This window comes from Pseudorca crassidens, chromosome X (assembly GCF_039906515.1).
Source record: "Pseudorca crassidens isolate mPseCra1 chromosome X, mPseCra1.hap1, whole genome shotgun sequence".
Lineage (NCBI taxonomy): Eukaryota > Metazoa > Chordata > Mammalia > Artiodactyla > Delphinidae > Pseudorca > Pseudorca crassidens.
In genome coordinates this window covers 127,352,398-127,369,876 of record NC_090317.1, presented here as the reverse complement: position 1 = coordinate 127,369,876, position 17,479 = coordinate 127,352,398, and the positions used below count along the sequence as shown (strand labels likewise).

Here is a 17,479-nt window from a genome sequence, read left to right as displayed (position 1 = left end):
TAATTTATAACAAGCGGGGACAGAATACTTAGGCTATAGTGTTAGGCCATCTTGAGTAATTTTTGGAGAGACTCAAGGTATGAATTATTAAGTAAACATGTTACAAACTTAAGTGGAAAAGGCAGGGGAGAAAATTGTGTATACTGTATGATCATGACTATGTCAGAAAAAGACGAATAAAGAGAACATATAGAAAAAAGATGGAGGAAGACACATCAAAATAGGAATAATGGTTGTTTTTGAGTGGTGGTGTGCATGGACACTTCTCTCCTATTTAGGTGTATTTCCTAAACTTTGTGTAATAGAAACAAAAATACCCTGGTGTCTGTGTGTGGTGATCGTAGGAAGGAGTTGGTGGGAAAAATCTAGCATCAAGTTTTTGGGGAGATGAGAACTCAAGAGCCTGGACTGGCATACCTGTGGGTGACAGGACAATAAATTTAGATATCCTCGATGCTCTGATTGAAAATCATGCCCAAATTTGTCTGCATACAATGAAGTTACAGCTGTCTGGAAGTCTGGAGCGTGTGTCATCCTGATAAATAGGTGGATGAAGCAGAAGCGCAGCATAGATGTTTCACGGTGTGATGGATGAAGCCAGGGAGTGGGTGTTTCTCCCTGCTGTCAGCTGCTTCCTTTGCTGCCTTCTTCCTGCCCAAGGGCCCCCTGTCCTTGCCTTCTAGTTTACCACTTCTGTCTTTTGGGAGCTGGAAAACTTCTTCATTGAGCCTGTTCGAACTGCTGTCAAGTGAGTAAAAGGTCTCCAAGTGTGAGCCCTGTGGACAGAGGAGATGAACAGCAAGGACTTGATAACTTCTTCTCCTTGCTCGTGGTGCGAGCTGGACTCCGAGAGGCGTGACTTGTCATCTGCTTGCTTCAAAGTACTGATTCTGTGGATGATCATGCAAAGCCCATGCTCTGTTTAGAGAAGTGGAATCAGAGACATACGAATTCTATATCAGGCCAAAATAAAATTTGCCAAAATGGTAGATGTGTCAGTTTATTTTAAGAAGAAAGAGTATGGAAGTGTTATTTTACTTACTTGCGTTGTTTATTGGATAGAAAACTGAAAACTATGAACTTGAAATAGTTTTATAACAGTTGTGAGTTGTAAAGTAAATGAATTGGGCTCAGCAGCGCTAGAAGGTCAGGCTTCCCACATATGTATATATACTTTTTTTTTTTTTTTTTTTTTTTTGCGGTATGCGGGCCTCTCACTGTTGTGGCCTTTCCTGTTGTGGAGCACAGGCTCCGGACGCGCAGGCTCAGCGGCCATGGCTCACGGGCCCAGTCGCTCCGCGGCATGTGGGATCTTCCCGGACCGGGGCACGAACCCGTGTCCCCTGCATTGGCAGGCGGACTCTCAACCACCGCGCCACCAGGGAAGCCCTATATATATTTTTAATTAATTTATTTTACCTTTAGCTGCGTCGGGTCTTTGTTGCTGCATAGGGCTTTTCTCTAGTTGTGGTGAGCGGGGTCCACTCTTTGTTGCGGTGCGCGGGCTTCTCATCGCCGTGGTTTCTCTTGTTGCAGAGCACAGGCTCTAGGCGCACGGGCTTCAGTAGTTGTGGTGCGCAGTCTTCAGTAGTTGTGGCTCACGGGCTCTAGAGCGCAGGCTCAGCAGTTGTGGCGCATGGGCTTAGTGGCTCCGCGGCATGTGGGATCTTCCCGGACCAGGGCTCGAACCCGTGTCCCCTGCACTGGCAGGCGGATTCTTAACCACCGTGCCACCAGGGAAGCCATTCCCACCTATATTTGTCTACTAAATGAGATCATGTATGTCAGGATGCTTAGAATGTGCCCGCGCTTGGGCATCTTTCTCTAGGCTTATACGTGAATCTAGAATAGCAGAGTTGTGCTCAGGACTCAGTTTATCTTCAGGTAGCATTTGTTGTGGCTTGGCCCCATTCAGGACTTGAGTCACGTACAACAGCCTGCTGTTACCTGTTTGACTTGGAACCACGCCACCACCACACCATTCCTGACCCGTAAAGGAACTGTGCTGCGGACACTGGTGTTTGGGACTGGGACCGACACTATGCAGTAGGCTCGTCTTGTGATGTTGTGGGGTTTTGAGCACATCGTATTTGAGAGGATTTCCATGGTGTGTTTTACCTTCTGTATATGTATTTCTGTTTTGATATTGACTCTAACTTAAAACCATTGTGTTTAAAACGAAGATGAGTTCAATCAGTGCCGTTCTGATAGTGTTTATCAATTTCTAAAAGCTCCTGGGAGAGACAGAGCTTTGTTGTCGAACCAGTTTGGGGAAATAACATGTTCAAAATTCATACTTGTCTTGTGGGGCTTGGCATTGGTTGTGGTGTCTCACTTTCCTGGGGCCAGAGACTGGAACAGAGATGTGGGAAGACTGAGTTAGTGAAATTTAGGTTATCAGATTCCCATGCATACCAGTCAATGTGCATTTATAGACACAACTGAATAGATAGCTGCCTGGACTCAGACGATTATAGGGGCGGCTTGTTTTATGCCACAGCTGTCTTGTCAATCAGTGTGATCGTGGGGTGTAGGGGCGGGGGAGGTTCTACTTAAACCCATCTGGAAAACCTTTCCTTTATCTATCTGTGTCAAGCCAAGCTTTCCTTGATCAGATTTACTTCAAGGAGGATACTTTGCAGTTTCTGATTCCTTCTGTGTAAAGAATACAGGCATCTCCTTGTATTGTTACCATGCTTGTTTGGCTTTTTGCCTTTGGTCAGTGGTTAACATTTAACTCCTTCACTTATGACCACTGGTAGATGAAACTTACAAATACATTTTAGATACATTTAAGCTGTAATGTACAGAAACTGAAAGTTGTGAGGGGGGAACATTTGTCAGGGAATGAGAACATAGGTGCTCTCCTGTTGTTGTGGCAGAGCGACATTCCATTGTCATCACCTCATTAAACATACAGCTTGGAAGAAGATGCTTGTTTTACCTGTTCTGTAACTGTCGATATCTGTTTTTGCTGGTATTTAAAGTTGCACTGTGGGATAGTAATGCTTTTAACTGTGAGTGTACTGATACTGTTACTGATGATTATTGAGGCAAAGCCAGTGAGTTAATTTTCCAACCAAATAGTTGGAGCAAAAGCAGTCAATTAGATAATAATTTTGTATTGAAACCGAATTCTACAGTCAATTCAGCAAACTTACATGAAATTGACCTCACTTTCAAATTTGCTTTCATAATTTTATTTTGCAGGATAACAAAGCCATTGACCTTTGCCGACTGTATTGGGGATGAACTTCCGTTAGGATGGGAAACTGTATATGATAAACAAATTGGAATTTATTACATGGACCACATAAATAGTAAGTACAGTGCCACACTTGAGTTGTTACATATGAATGACTTTCCATATTGATCCCCCGGTAGCTAGGAACTCTTTTTGTAGAGTGAAACAATTGTTACTCTCCAATGCAGCATTAAACTGGATTTTTATCAGTGTCATCAGAAGTGTTGATTAGCTGAGTTCTTCAACAAGTGAAGCAGTTGTGTAGCTACCTGGCTTGTGTGTTGCTCAGGACTGCATGGAATATGTGGAATGCAGAATTTGAATACCTAAAAGAAGGAATAAATTTCCCAGGCAGTTTAGTAATAGAAATCTCTCTCAAAATGAGAAGGGTGTTTCTAGCAGAGTGAAGTTTACAAGTTCTTGGAACAATAAATGCCCAAGTGGTTACCTTAACTTCATTTTGTCTTATCCCTTTGATTTTAGCTTTAATATACCAAACATTTTGGAGCTTTGTGAAGGGAGAAAATGATGTAAAGACCACAGCTAAAATAATGGGTCCTTGACCATGCCAGCCTTCTTGGTAGAATTGTCGGGAGCGGTGGTTCTCACCTGGGGCTGGTTTTGCCTCCCAGGGACACATGGTAGTGTCTGGGGCATTTTTCATGGTCATGCCTGGGAGAGGTGCTCCCGGCATCCGGTGGGTGGAGGCCAGGGATGCTGCTCCCCCTCGTGCAGTGCCCAGGACGGCCCCCCGAAGAGGCTGAGCCGCCTGGAGTGTCCGTTGTGCCGAGCTGACGCGCTGCTTCCCGCCCTCCTTGCTCTCTGCCGCCTCCTCAGCCTTCCTCCGTCTGGGACCAGCTGGGGACCCATTTCTCTCTCAGATTCACGTTTCTTCACTCCCCCCTTTTCGTTCTAGCTGCCTCGTGTTTCTGTCATCGTCATTACTACCGGGGATCCGAAGTTCCCCTTGGTGTGCTTTCTGTCCTTCAGTTTGTTGAGTGCGGGGGAGGCCGGGGGCGGGGTGCCCAGCATGTGAGTGACGAAGCTTCTTCCACGCTCAGTCCCACGGCTCCTCCTGTCCCCTTAGTGTGATCGACCCGAGCTGGTACCTTTAGGGCTGATTCCTGCATTGTCGCCTGCCGGCCGGCCTCTGAATTCAGCATTTGGAACTCTGAATGGCGAGGCGTCCTGGCTGGCTCCTGGGGCAGGGGAGTTTCCAATCCGTACCCTCAGCCTTCACGTGACTGCAGCTCTCACCCAGGGATTGGGCAGGGGGGTGAGTGCCGCCCTGGCCCTGCTGCCCTCCCCGGCGGTTATGCCAGTGGCAGGAGGGCTTCCGGGTGGGTCCACCACCCTCCCTCTGGCCCGGCTGGCCCGGTGCCCCTGGGCTGCGTGCGGCCGGGCTGTCTGGCTCTTCTGGGCCACCTTCCCCGTGCTGTGGGCCTCTCTGGGCCCGGGCGGCAGTGCTGAACGGCACAGGCATCCACCTTACACAACGTTTTTGGAAGCCGCCTACCTGCCGCCGAGGCCTCTAGCTCGTCTCTCGTAAACCCCAATTGCTCCTCCCTCTGTGTCCCCTTCTTTGCCGCTGGTGTGCCTTGCTGTCCTGCTGGCTGAGTCACAGCAAGTGTCACAGAGCACCTCTGTATGCTGGCCACTCTTGAGGCCCTGAGGACACAGGAAAGTGAGACCCAGGCTCCACCATGAGGATTCAACATGACATGCTGGACTTGGCCATGAACCCGAAAACCGAAGAATCACCACGGACTTTCTTCCGGCCCCCTTGAGTATAACGGGTGACCCAGCACCATGGGGAATGTGGCTGAAGACATCAGCTCCAGGGTCATACCACCTCCTCCCTCTGAGGCCTTCAGGGAACCCAACTCTTTTTTTTCCCCAGGAACATAAAAGATTATTATTGTAACGATTAGTACATGGGCCAGAGGCCCCACTCCAGAAAGCTTGCTCCTGAGGCTCGGACTCTCGATAGCACAGCTTTACAGCTCTCTAAGGGCACAGGACCTGGGGAGCCAGATATTAAGTTGGAACCGTGCAGATTGACGGTGACGTGAGGGACCAGAGGGGCCCTGCGCGGATCACCTGCAAGGTTCCCAAGACTCTCGGGTGCGCTGGACAGAGTGCGAACGATGCCTGTCGGCCGGGGTGAGTCTCATGGCTGAATCAACGTCAGAGACATCCGGGCACTTATAACAGCTGTGACTCTGCCCGCACCCCCTCGGCCCACTGAATCTGGACTCCGCGGCTAGGTCAGGACCCCGATTTTTGTTGTCTTTGTTTTTTATTTCCCCATGGGAGCTTTTAAGGCCCAGGGAGGCTTTCTAGGAGGGGCCCTGGGGTAGCAGTGTGAAGCGGGGTAGGGGATGTTGCTGGGAGGGGGTTTAAAATGGAAGGACTTACTTGAAACATCCTAGCAGGTGCTGTGTGTGTATGGGGCAAAGATAACCTAAAATTTACATTTTTAACCATTTTGATGTGAGTTGCACAGAACGTAAAGTTCACTGTTTAAAAGTCTGCAGTTCAGTGGCAATTGGCGCATTCACAGTGTTGTCCAGCTTCCACTTTTATCTAGTTCCAGAACATTTCATCATGCCAAGGTACAACCTTGTGCTTTAAAAAAGGCCATGTGTTAGAGAACCGGAGGCAGAGTTGGGAAGGTCACTTTGGTGAGCGCACGGAGGATGGCTTTTGGCGGGATGAGGCAGGCAGCCTGCGTGTTTTTGGAGAGAGATCGTGAGGGTCTGATTGAAGTAAGGGGAGAAGGAGAGAAGGCGTACGTCGGCCACTGTGATACGCAGGGGCAGGAATTGCCAGTTGTGGATGACCCATGGAATACTCTGTGTGGGGAAAGGAGCGCACAAGTCCTCTGAGGGCGAGTCCCAGGCTGGCTCAGTGGGTAGATCCAGAGGAAGGCGCTACTCAGAGGGGCAGGCGGGAGACGCAGGCGCTCGTCAGCGTGGCTTCCTCTGCTTTGCTTTGGTTTGTGTAGTGAAAGGGCGCTGTGTGAGAATGAGTTCTGCTTTGGACGAATGACTCAGAATTACTTTGCGTTCGTCCAGGTGGAGATGCCTCTAGGAGGGAGGAGGAAGGAAAGGATGGGTGCTCAGGGGAGAGGTTGGAGCCGGAGGTGGGCGTGAGCCCTTAGGGGAGCTGCTAGAGTGAGAGAGCCAGAGCGGAAAACGGGGGATTTATGGGAAGTCCAGGAAGAATGCAGAAGGACGTCGTCTGGCGTGGGAGAAGGGGAGCGAGCCAGTCACGGGGACAGCAGAGCCCACAGCAGCCTGGCTTGAAGAAGGCAGGGAGAGGAAGCTTGGACGTGTGTCTTAGTTTGACAGGGATGACCTCCTTTGGGTTCATGTCCACCAACATTTACTTAGAGTGTGAAAAGTTGCCTGGTACCGTCTTCCCCTCCATGGAGCTATTGCATGTCTACAGAGCTTTCTTCTCGTCCCAAGCGTGGATATGTAAATAGGAGGTGATCCGCACTCTGGGAGGTTCGTTATATAGACGCTTCCATAATGTACCTCCTGGTAGTTAATTAATTTTCTCATCGACTAGTCATATAACTGCATGATTATTGGTCAATGTAAAGATTTTACTTTGAAGTCCCTTATGTTCTTACCCTTTCAATTTCAGAGCTTACCCAGATTGAGGATCCCAGAGAACAGTGGAGGCGGGAGCAGGAACGGATGCTGAAGGAGTATTTAATTGTAGCCCAGGAGGCCCTCAACGCCAAGAAAGAAATCTACCAGATTAAGCAGCAGCGTTTCGAGCTGGCCCAGGAGGAATACCAGCAGCTGCACAAGATGTGCGAGGATGACGGCCGCTCGTATGCCAGCTGTGAGTTCACCGTCCCCCGCGGTTAACACGCGTGACTTCCAAAGCTGTCTGTCTGCTAGGCTTTTTGCAGACACTGAGCTTGAGTCAGGCAAGACAGCTTCCTAAATTTTCTAATCGCAGATTGTTAGGTAGTCAGCCTTCCACACTGGAATCCGACGGTCATTCACTACCGCTCCTTCAGCAAATGTTGATCAAGTGTCCGCCTTGTGCCCAGGCACTGCAACACGGGGGAGCCCAAGAAAAGAGAGGCCCCTGCCCTCCTGGAGCTTCCATGCGGGTGGGGAAGGGAGAAAATAAACAAGCATGTTTCAGGTAGTGACACGAAACAGCCTCCTGGCTTCTGTTTGTCAGCGTGGAAAAGGGCTTCACCCAGAGATCTCTGCCGTTATTCCTGCTTGTCTGGGGTGGTCCCTGGGAAGGCCATACGATGGTTTTGTTGGTCCTGGATGGAAAGATTCAGGAGCCTCCACACATGTCAAGCCCCTGTCTCTTTGTAGCATACTTTCTTGGGCAAGACACTGAAGGTGGGGGAACTCAGTATAACGCGGGGAATCAGGGGAACTCTGTCTGCCCCTCAGGTGAGATGGGTGCACACTGACGTCTTCCAAAGGGGACCCCTCCGAGTTTTGGAGCCTGCTGGATGTGGCCTCCTGTTTCAGGAGGACTCAGCAGATGCTCAGGAATTGAAGGAATCAGGTCCAGTCGCAGAAGCCAAAGCCTCTGGTTACTGACCAGTCAGTCGGTCCCTTCCCGACAGAGTTGTCACGCTTAACCGCCCACTGCAGGTGCTTGTGGCCATGCCTGTCCCGCGTGCCGGTGAGCTTGGGGAGAGTGTATGAAGTCGGTACTGCTAGGTTTTATTGTATAAAAACCTAAGTCTGGTTGAGACATGAGGGACTTACTGTGACGTGACTGCCACGTTGCCAGGTATTTGGCTCTGGTGACACAGCTTTGAACGTTAAGGACGTGGTCAAAGCTTTATCCCGTTTTGCAGGTCAGAATGGAATTGAGGCCAAGGGGCCAAACATCTTTTTCACTGCAGCATACAAGCTGTGAAGAAGAGAGCAGTGGGGGTGGGCTTTGCCTCCTGTAGCAGGAATTGAGATGGCTGTGTCTCCATGTGCCATGAGAGAATGCAGGCTCAGGTATGATGGTACGTTGTTTCCAGGCTGCTTCATCTCTTGTTCTTCAGCTATTGATATGTACTAGGTTTTTTTCTTGTTTGTTCCTTTTTTTTTTTTTTTTTGCAGTACGTGGGCCTCTCACTGTTGCGGCCTCTCCCGTTGCGGAGCACAGGCTCCGGACGCGCAGGCTCAGCGGCCATGGCTCACGGGCCTAGCCGGTCCGCGGCATGTGGGATCTTCCCGGACCGGGGCACGAACCCGTGTCCCCTGCATCGGCAGGCGGACTCTCAACCACTGCACCACCAGGGAAGCCCTTGTTTGTTTCTTTTTAACTGTCCATCAGAATGTGATGGGTCAGCTCAGTGCTAGTTTTTAGAAAAGTCTGGTCTCTTCCTAGTTTTCTTTACTTGTAATGTCTTTCTCTGATTTTGGTATCAGGATAATACTGGCCTTACAGAATGAATTGGGACGTGTTCCCTTCTCCCCAGGCTTTGGAAAGTTCATGTGGGATTGGTATTAATGCTTTCTTAACAGTTTGATAGAATTCACCAGAAAAGCCATCTGGACCTGGAGGTCTTTGTGGGAATGTTTGTAACTACAAATTCAATACCTCTAATAGATACAGGGCTAGTCAGATTTTCCTGTTTCTTCTTGAATCAGTTTTGGTATTTGTGTGCTTCAAGGAATTCGTCTCTTTCATCTAATCCAAAAATCAGTAAGCTTTTCTGTAAAGGATCAGATAGTGTTTTAGGCTCTGTAGGTCATATGATCTTAGACGCAGCTACTCAACCCTGTTGTTAGACTGCAAAAGCAGCCAGAGATGATACCTAAATGATGTGTGTGGCTTGTTCTGATAAAAGTATAAAAACAGTAACAAGCTGGATTTGGCCCACGGGGAATCTGCTGAACGCTGATCCAAGCTGTCAAGTTTATGAAGTTTTTTGTAGAATTCCTGCATGATTCTTTCAATGTCTGGACGCTGAGCTGGTGTCCTTTCTCGTATTTGTGATATTAATAATTTGTGTCTTAATCAGCACAGCTCAATGTTTATTGATTGTGCGTAGCATTACAGCGAACTGGCTTTTGGTTTTCTTTTTTTTTCCCCCAATTTCTTGTCTGTTTTCTATTTTATTGGTTTGTCCTCTTTATTATTTCCTTCTTTCTACTTAGTTTGGCTTTAATTTGTTCTTTTTCTACCTTCCTAAATTGGGAGCTTACACCATTGATTTCAGACCTCTCTTTTTTCTCACATAGCCTCTAAAGGTATAAATTCTCCTCTAAGTACTACTTTAACTGCATCCCACAAATTTTGGTATTTTCATTTTCAGTTAGTTCATAATATTTTCTCATTTTCTTTGAGATTTCTCTCTTGACCCATGGGTTTTTTTAAAAGTAAATTGTTGGCTTCCCTGGTGGCGCAGTGGTTGAGAGTCCGCCTGCCAATGCAGAGGACACGGGTTCGTGTCCCGGTCCGGGAGGATCTCACATGCCGCGGAGCGGCTGGGCCCGTGAGCCATGGCCGCTGAGCCTGTGTATCCCTAGTCTGTGCGCTGCAATGGGAGAGGCCACAACAGTGAGACGCCCGCATACCGCAAAAAAAAAAAAAAAAAAAAAAAAAAAGGTAAGTTGTTGGGGGAATTCCCTGGTGGTCCAGTAGTTAGGATTCCTTGATTTCACTGCTGAGGGCCCGGGTTCAGTCTCATGTCGGGGAACTAAGATCCTGCAAGCCGAGTGGCATGGCCGAAAAAAAAGTAAGTTGTTGGAACTTTTTAAAGGTATCATGTTGTTGATTTCTAATTTAATTCCATTGTGGTCAGAGACTAGATGTATAAGATTTCGATCTTTTGATATCTATTCAGATGACTTTCGGGGCTCGGCATATGGTCTCTTTTAAGTGATCTCATGGACTTGGTGCCTCGAGGTCACACTTGGCTGAAGCATTGGCTTATAACTGTTTCTGAAAGCATATAGTTAGCGATTCTAAACCTTTCCAAAAGTTACTTGGTAGAAGTAGATTGAACCATATACAATTGTCATTTTTGTAGCTTAAAAAGGCCCAAATATTGGCAATTTCGTATGATTCAACCTAATAGAGTATTTCTTCCCAGTAGCCTGTAGGCACCTCATCTGTTCCACGGTCAGGTTTGGTTAGGTCTCCAAAGAGGCTTTCCAGTCAGTCTTTCTAAGATGGGAGAAGCACATATCAGAAAAACCTGGCAGGAAGTTTCTTGCCAGTCATTGAAAGGACAAACTTCATCAAGAGAAGGTGTGTCTTATGTACTGGTTACTGTACTGGTGCAGCCAGGACTTCAGTTGCAGTGAGTGTGGGGACTCGGGACTGGAGCCCTTGAGGATGCAAATATAGGAGGACCTAGTTGCAGCCTATCGGGTTCTATGCCCAGCCCGAGGGGAGGAGTCGCATAGCAATGTGGAGCCTAGAGGGTGAGGGCATCCAGAACTTATAGTCCTCTGGAGCTGGGACTTCCCTCAGCATTAGTTTTTGTATTTCCACGGGCTTTTCACTCCGTTGACATTTGGGCAAGTAGGGAATTGCACTCAATTTCATTCTTCCTGTGCTCCATAGAATTTTATTAATGCCCAGTAAAAAAGAAACACTTGAGTTGCTGTCTTTGAAATCATATATGAGGAAACCTTGAGTCAAGGAAGGTGATGACTCTGGGGTGTTGACTTGAGATCCTACCATGAGACTCCACTCCCCAACCCATGAGAGGTCCCTGCGTAGACACGATCTCTGCTTCTACTCGTGCAGGTGGCATTGGAGGCCAGCTTAGGCCATTTTCATGAAGGGCTGGAGATGCCAGTGGCTCTTGCTGGAGCCTGTCTCCTCAGGGAAAAAGACTACGAATGGAAGCTAGGAACTAATTCAAGCATTTTATCAAGTTGCTGCTATCCCTGCAGTTTTTGATCAAGCTCTTTCTTTTTTTTTTTTTGCGGTATGCGGGCCTCTCACTGTTGCGGCCTCTCCCGTCGTGGAGCACAGGCTCCGGACGCGCAGGCTCAGCGGCCATGGCTCACGGGCCCAGCCGCTCCGCGGCATGTGGGATCTTCCCGGACCGGGGCACCCGTGTCCCCTGCATCGGCAGGAGGACTCTCAACCACTGCGCCACCAGGGAAGCCCGATCAGGCTCTTTCAATTTGCCATTTAACCTGAACTTCATTGAGGATAATTCTGTTAGCTATGACTCAAATGAACTATTTCTGGCCACAGGCTAAAGTTCAAGACAATGATCCTGGTGGCTTGTGCTCTAACAGATGTCTCCTACAGAGGTCCGGGCCCACATCAGGAGCTGCTGGTGGCAGGATCCATGGCACACCTGGGCTCCAGTTGGCCACCTGGGTCTGGCACAACCCAGGTCGCTCACCTTGTTAGTCATCTAAAGCAGGGCTCCTTGCTCGGGTACTGGGAACAACAGAGGGAGATTTGGACTTATTTCTCATTACTTCCTTCATTGACAGTGACTCCAAGTGAAAGGAAGCAACATCTAATGGGCTAGTGTTTTCCTGCATTGTTGTGATTGCAACATCGTGAAGCACTGTAACATGGTAATGTTATTTTCGGTGTACACACAGAAACAATATTGGGTAGGCTAAGTTACTTCTTGAAGGTTACATCCCTAGTAAACGGTAGACCTTGGATTTGAACCCAGATCTTTTTGTGTAGGTAGCCTTCAGTGCTGTGTAGTATTTCCGAGACATGGAAGAGTCAGCTCAGAAGAACTGATCGTGGCTTTGGAACAGGCTGCCCTCCCATTGTTCAAGTTACCTGGAAATAAGGACCCATTATAAATTGACAAGTCCGGCAATTTCACAACACTTGAAGGGGCCCGTGGAAGGCAGAACGCCTTCTGCTTCTTGATTTTCTTGTGGCCCACTAAACTAGTCATTTAGTTTTCAACAGATATTTCCTTAGCGCCTGGTGTTGGGGACACGATTTATCCTGAATGGCTGATTGTAGGGGAAAATGAGGCAATAATTGTAAGCAGCGGAATTCACTAGAAAGTCATTTCCAGTATTGGAGCAGAAGGGCATGGGGGAGGGCAAGGGGACGGGAAGTGCTCTGTTCCACACCTTTCACAGATTTCCCCCTGAGTTATGGAAGTCGTCAGAATAAAACTCTGTTCATTGGAGAGGAAAGATTTTGTGTCAGTGTTGGGCCATCTGGTGCCTGAGAATATCCAAGCCTTAACTTTTTTGTCTCTGACCAAAACAAAGTCATGCTTTGCTGGATTTGAGCACACATCCCCATGAGACTAAGACCCCAACTCTGCTTTAGTTCTGTTCGCTTATGAGCCAGCTGCCTTGGGCCCAGTCCTGTCCAATGCTCTGTAGAAGCCTGGCATGGAACTCTTCACTACAAAGGACTCAGTCTCTAAGACGCACCCAGTACTTTCTCTGCAGCTCCATTTTGTAGAGTTTTCTCCTACTTTCTTCGCTGCAATATTTTCTTCTGTTTGCCTTCTTTTTAAACACTGAATACATTCGTTATTTCAGAAACTTTTTTTTCATTGTTCCTGAGAAACTCTGGCCTCCAGATGCGTTCAGATGAAGTATATGACCAGTTGCAGGACCTTTTAGAAGGAATTCTTGTTTGGGGTAAATTATAGTCTGAACCACAGGTCAGCGAATTTTGGCCCGCAGGCTGAATCCTGTCCACCCTGGGTGTTTTGTAAATAAACTTTTATTGGGACCTAGCAAGGTCCATTCACTTACCCATGGTCTGTAGCAGCTACAGTGGCAGAGTCGAGGAACTGCGACAGAGAGTGTATGGCCTACAGAGCCAGAAATATTTACTATTTGGTCCTTTGCAGAAGAATCTGCACCAGTGGTTCTCAACCCTGGCTGCACTGGAGGAATCTCCCGAAGGGCTTTTAAAAACTCTTCTGTCTGGGCCCCAGTGCCACCCCTAGAGATTTGGGTTTAATTGGCCTTGACTGGGGCCAGACACTTTTTTTTTAAAGCTCCCCAGGGGATTCCCAGAGTTGAGATCTACTGATTGTGATCCTTTCTTCCAGCAGCAGGAGTATGACTTTGTTTGTTACCCTGGCTCCTGGGAGCTCCCAGAAGCCTACAGCCAAAGTCTCTTCGGGTGCCTGGGAAAGAGTCAGCCTTATCTCCGGTGAGAAAGCGCTGACCCGCCCTGCATTCCTGGCTCGGGGGGCTGGCTCGGGCGGTGGGGAAGCTTGACCTTATCAGTCCTCTGTCCGGCCCCCGCATTCTTTCTGAGGCTCCAGGCCCATCCCACAAAGACTGTCTTCCCTTGTTTCCCTGGTGAAGGTTTCTCATCTCCTGCCTAGCTGAGGATAAGGGCCACAGTCCATCCATTCAGCCCTTCGTTTTCCTGCACGCAGGCATGGTGGAGCAGGCAGGAAAAAAATGGCTCACGCAGCATCTTCCCAGGTATTAGTTGGCAGGACGCAATCTCGAAGGTTGTCGCAGAGCACACATGTTTACCAGATCTCCTCGTCTGCCCTAGAGAGGGACTTCTTGGTTTGGATTTGGTGGGCCCTTGTGTTACTTCTGTAGGTTACCTCTCAGCGGGCTAGTTTGATTTTTTTGTTCCTTTGCTTCTGGTGCCTTTAAAAAAGAGGTCATACCCTCTTTAGTTGGCCTCGGTTGTTTACAGGCATGCCTCGGTCGGCTCTGGTAATTAGTACCTGTCAGCAGGGAAACTGTCCAGGCTTGCCGTCCTCTGTGCCGGAGTCCTACTGGGCTCCCTCCAGCAGCTCGCTGCAGCGCCGATGCCTGGAAGGCGTACACCTGGTCCTAAGGAGCCGTCCGCCTGCCCAGAGGAGGTCTTTGGAGAAGGACTACCCTCTTTTAAAGCATGTCATCCGCCTAGGGCGATCTTGGGTTCTCACGGTCCAGAGGAGCCCTGTGTGTAAGAGGAGATGGACACAGAGGCAGACATGGACACATTTCCCCCTTTTAATAACCCATAAAATCGAAATCCAAAGTAATTACTGGGGTCTGCAGCATTTTGAGTGCTAAATAACACAGATTGAGTTCTCCTGTTGCGCACCGGGGAGCCGGAGGGCCATTTCTTTTTAATTTGGAAAAGCTAATGTGAGCCACAGGAGCCCAGGTTTAGACAGAAGTCCCTCTTTGACTGATGGCAGAATGTAGGTCAACTCACTGCACACTCAGCCTTCATTTCTAAAGTGGGGAAACGTAATCGCCATCTCTCACAAAGATTTTATGAGGATAGATGAAATAAATGCGACAGCTACCCTATAATAGCAAGGTATAGTAATTTACATTGGTGAGGTCCAGTTAAACTATAACCTTCCTATTATATCATCCAAAGCAATGCTCTATGCCTGAGCGGCCTCCTTAAGCTGTTTAATAGCTCTGCCCACTCAAACTCTTCAAGTGAGAAGAAAGCTTCAGAGGTGAAAGTCTCCTATTTATCCTAAACCTTGAGATTGGAGACGTGTCTTAACAGAGGAAGATGTTTCTTTTTCTAAGTGTTGTGGTGTATGTGCCATTAAAAATGAGGTCCAGGGCTTCCCTGGTGGCGCAGTGGTTGAGAGTCCGCCTGCCGATGCAGGGGACACGGGTTCGTGCCCCGGTCCGGGAGGATCCCACATGCCGCGGAGCGGCTGGGCCCGTGAGCCATGGCCGCTGAGCCTGCGTGTCCGGAGCCTGTGCTCTGCAACAGGAGAGGCCACAGCAGTGAGAGGCCCGCGTACCGCAAAAAAATAAAAAAATAAATAATGCGGTCCAGAGTCTTGAGCTTTTTCCTTGGACTCCACAAATGGGTTCCATTAGACTTACTGGCAGACATCAGGAACTGAGAATCTGTCTTTATAAACTGAATTATATCATTAGAAGATCTGCCAGTGTTTATCACTCTCCTTAGCATTTGAAGATAAAACGTACTCACTGTCTTAGGTACTTGAGTTGCCTTTTACCTCATTCCAGTCCTGGAATTTTATAGCTTTAGAGACCATGGCAAAGGTAACATGAGTGGTATCAATAAGTAAAACCTTTTACCATTTAGGATGTTTTCAGCTGTAAGTAGCAGAAAAGACTAACTCCCCTCGGCCTGGACAATAAGGCTGTCATTGTCACTTAGCAGCGTCCTCCAGGGGGTGGTGGGCCTCCCCATCGGTGGACTGGGCAGCTCAGTGATGTCGTGGTTTATCAGGACCCCCCTCCAGGACTGGTCCAGGCTGAGTGTCCTGGGGGAGAGGCGGATGCCCAAGTGCCTCAGGGCTCTGTTAGTTATGCAGGAGAACCGGGGGCAGGTTGCCATGTATCTGTCCATCTGTACCCACTACACCTCCAGCGTGCGCTTCAAGGCTCTTTGCTAATTTTCCCTATGAAACTGCACAGACAGAAAGAGTTTTGGCAACGATTTCAGATCATTGTTACTGATGTTTAACGTTGCGGTTAACTTCCCTGGACTTTGGTGGTGGGGTTACTTTCTACCCGGAATGGGAAAGATCCCAGGTGGTAACTGTTGGCATTGTCTTCCTCAGCTGCAAGGTGACAAGTGGCCCCACGTGGAAGGAGTCAGCAAGCCGTAGGTTTATTTGCATGTTGTCTGGGCCCCAGTGGAAGCCCCTTAAGCTCAGGCTTGGGAACCTTAAGTCCCAGGAGTTTAATGTGGAGATTTTATAGAAATAACTTCTGCCTCTTAAGGGCATTGTCTGAGGTGTTGCTTTCATTACTGGTCTTAAATGAGACCAAAGAGTCAGGCAAGATGGAGGTTCTAGGATTTGGAAATAAACATTCTTCGTCTTAGAAAGAATTCTATTTAAGAAACATTTTACTCTGTTTTTGAGAGATTAGAATTCTAAATATAAGAACATTTGAGATAAATTTGGCAAACAGCTCCTCCAGATATTTATTTCCAGTAGATTCTAGTAATTTGAAATTCTGACTGGGGCTTAGAATAGTAGATTTTCCATAGAACTGTATTTTTTAAAAAACAGGAGATATCTGAACAGCTCAAATTAAGTTAGGATGTGGTTCTGTTTGCTGATGTGGTTCTATTTGAGGATATTAAATACTCTTGCTGTTTAAACCACTTGATGGCTTTCTAAAATAAATTTATTTGTTTATTTTTGGCTGCGTTGAGTCTTCGTTGCTGCACGCGGGCTTTCTCTAGTTGCGGCGAGCAGGGACTACTCTTCATTGCGGTGTGCGGGCTTCTCATTGCGGTGGCTTCTCTTGCTGCGGAGCACAGGCTCTAGGCGCGCGGGCTTCAGTAGTTGTGGTGAAAGGGCTTAGTTGCTCTGAAGCATGTGGGATCTTCCCGGACCAGGGCTCGAACTCGTGTCCCCTGCCTTGGCAGGCGGATTCTTAACCACTGCGGCACCAGGGAAGCCCCCACTTGATGGCTTTGAGTCAGCTTCTCCAATATGAAATCAGGAGATGATTATAAACTAGTTTCTAGATGTTGACATGTAAGTTACCTGAATGACAGCCTTTGGTACCCAGATCAAAGGAGTAAAAGAATGGATGCTGGCCCTGCTTATGGGTCTTCTGAGCAGGTGAAACTAATGAAAATGACCCGGAGGCAGATTACACCAGTGTGGGGTGACTCTCAGATGAAGAAAGAGGAGCCTCCACAACTCAGGAAGGGACAGGAACCAAGTCACTGCAGCTCCAAGGCCTAAGAGAAAGGAGACAGAAGCATCAAGAAAAAGGGATGCAGAGAGGTGGATGGGGTGATAGAAATTAGAAATGGCGGAAATGGGAAGGAAATCCAAAAAAACGTGGATATATGTATATGTATAGCTGATTCGTTTTGCTGTACAGTAGAAACTAACACAACATTGTAAAGCAACTATACTCCAATAAAAATTAATTTAAAAAAAGAAAGAAAAAGAAAGAAAAAAAAGAGAAAGAAACAGCTGCAAGCTGCTCCAGTTGCTGAGACAGCAGAGAGGGCTTGGCTGCCTGTGCTTAGCACACAGCTGGGCGGCTGAGCGCGCCCCATTCACCCCCAGGTAGTAGCCGTCTGCAGTCACGATGCTGTGTCTGTTAAAAGGCTTTAAGTCATGTGTGCTGCACCGCTGAAGAAAGCATTTATCTATGCAATGTGATTTAGCTAAACATCCCTCAAAAACAAGCTGCTTAGAATAACAGCTTTCGGGGAACCAAAAACATGGAAGAATAGCTTTTCCTCAAGCCTGCCAGATACTGATACGTGACTAGAAAGTTGTCTTTTTCATTTTACAAATCTTTGGGTTTTTTTTTTCTTTCTTATGTCAAAAATCGTTCA

At 47.9% G+C, this 17,479-nt stretch overlaps 1 protein-coding gene across 1 annotated transcript in view; it reads left to right on the top strand.

Moving 5' to 3' along the window:
* WWC3 (WWC family member 3) overlaps nt 1-17,479 on the top strand; it is a 122,508-nt gene that overhangs the window by 39,217 nt on the left and 65,812 nt on the right. Inside the window, exons 2-3 of the mRNA XM_067723518.1 lie at nt 3,211-3,320; nt 6,899-7,102. Of these exons, the coding sequence (XP_067579619.1) occupies nt 3,211-3,320; nt 6,899-7,102 (314 nt within the window). The remainder of the gene's footprint in view (nt 1-3,210; nt 3,321-6,898; nt 7,103-17,479) is intronic.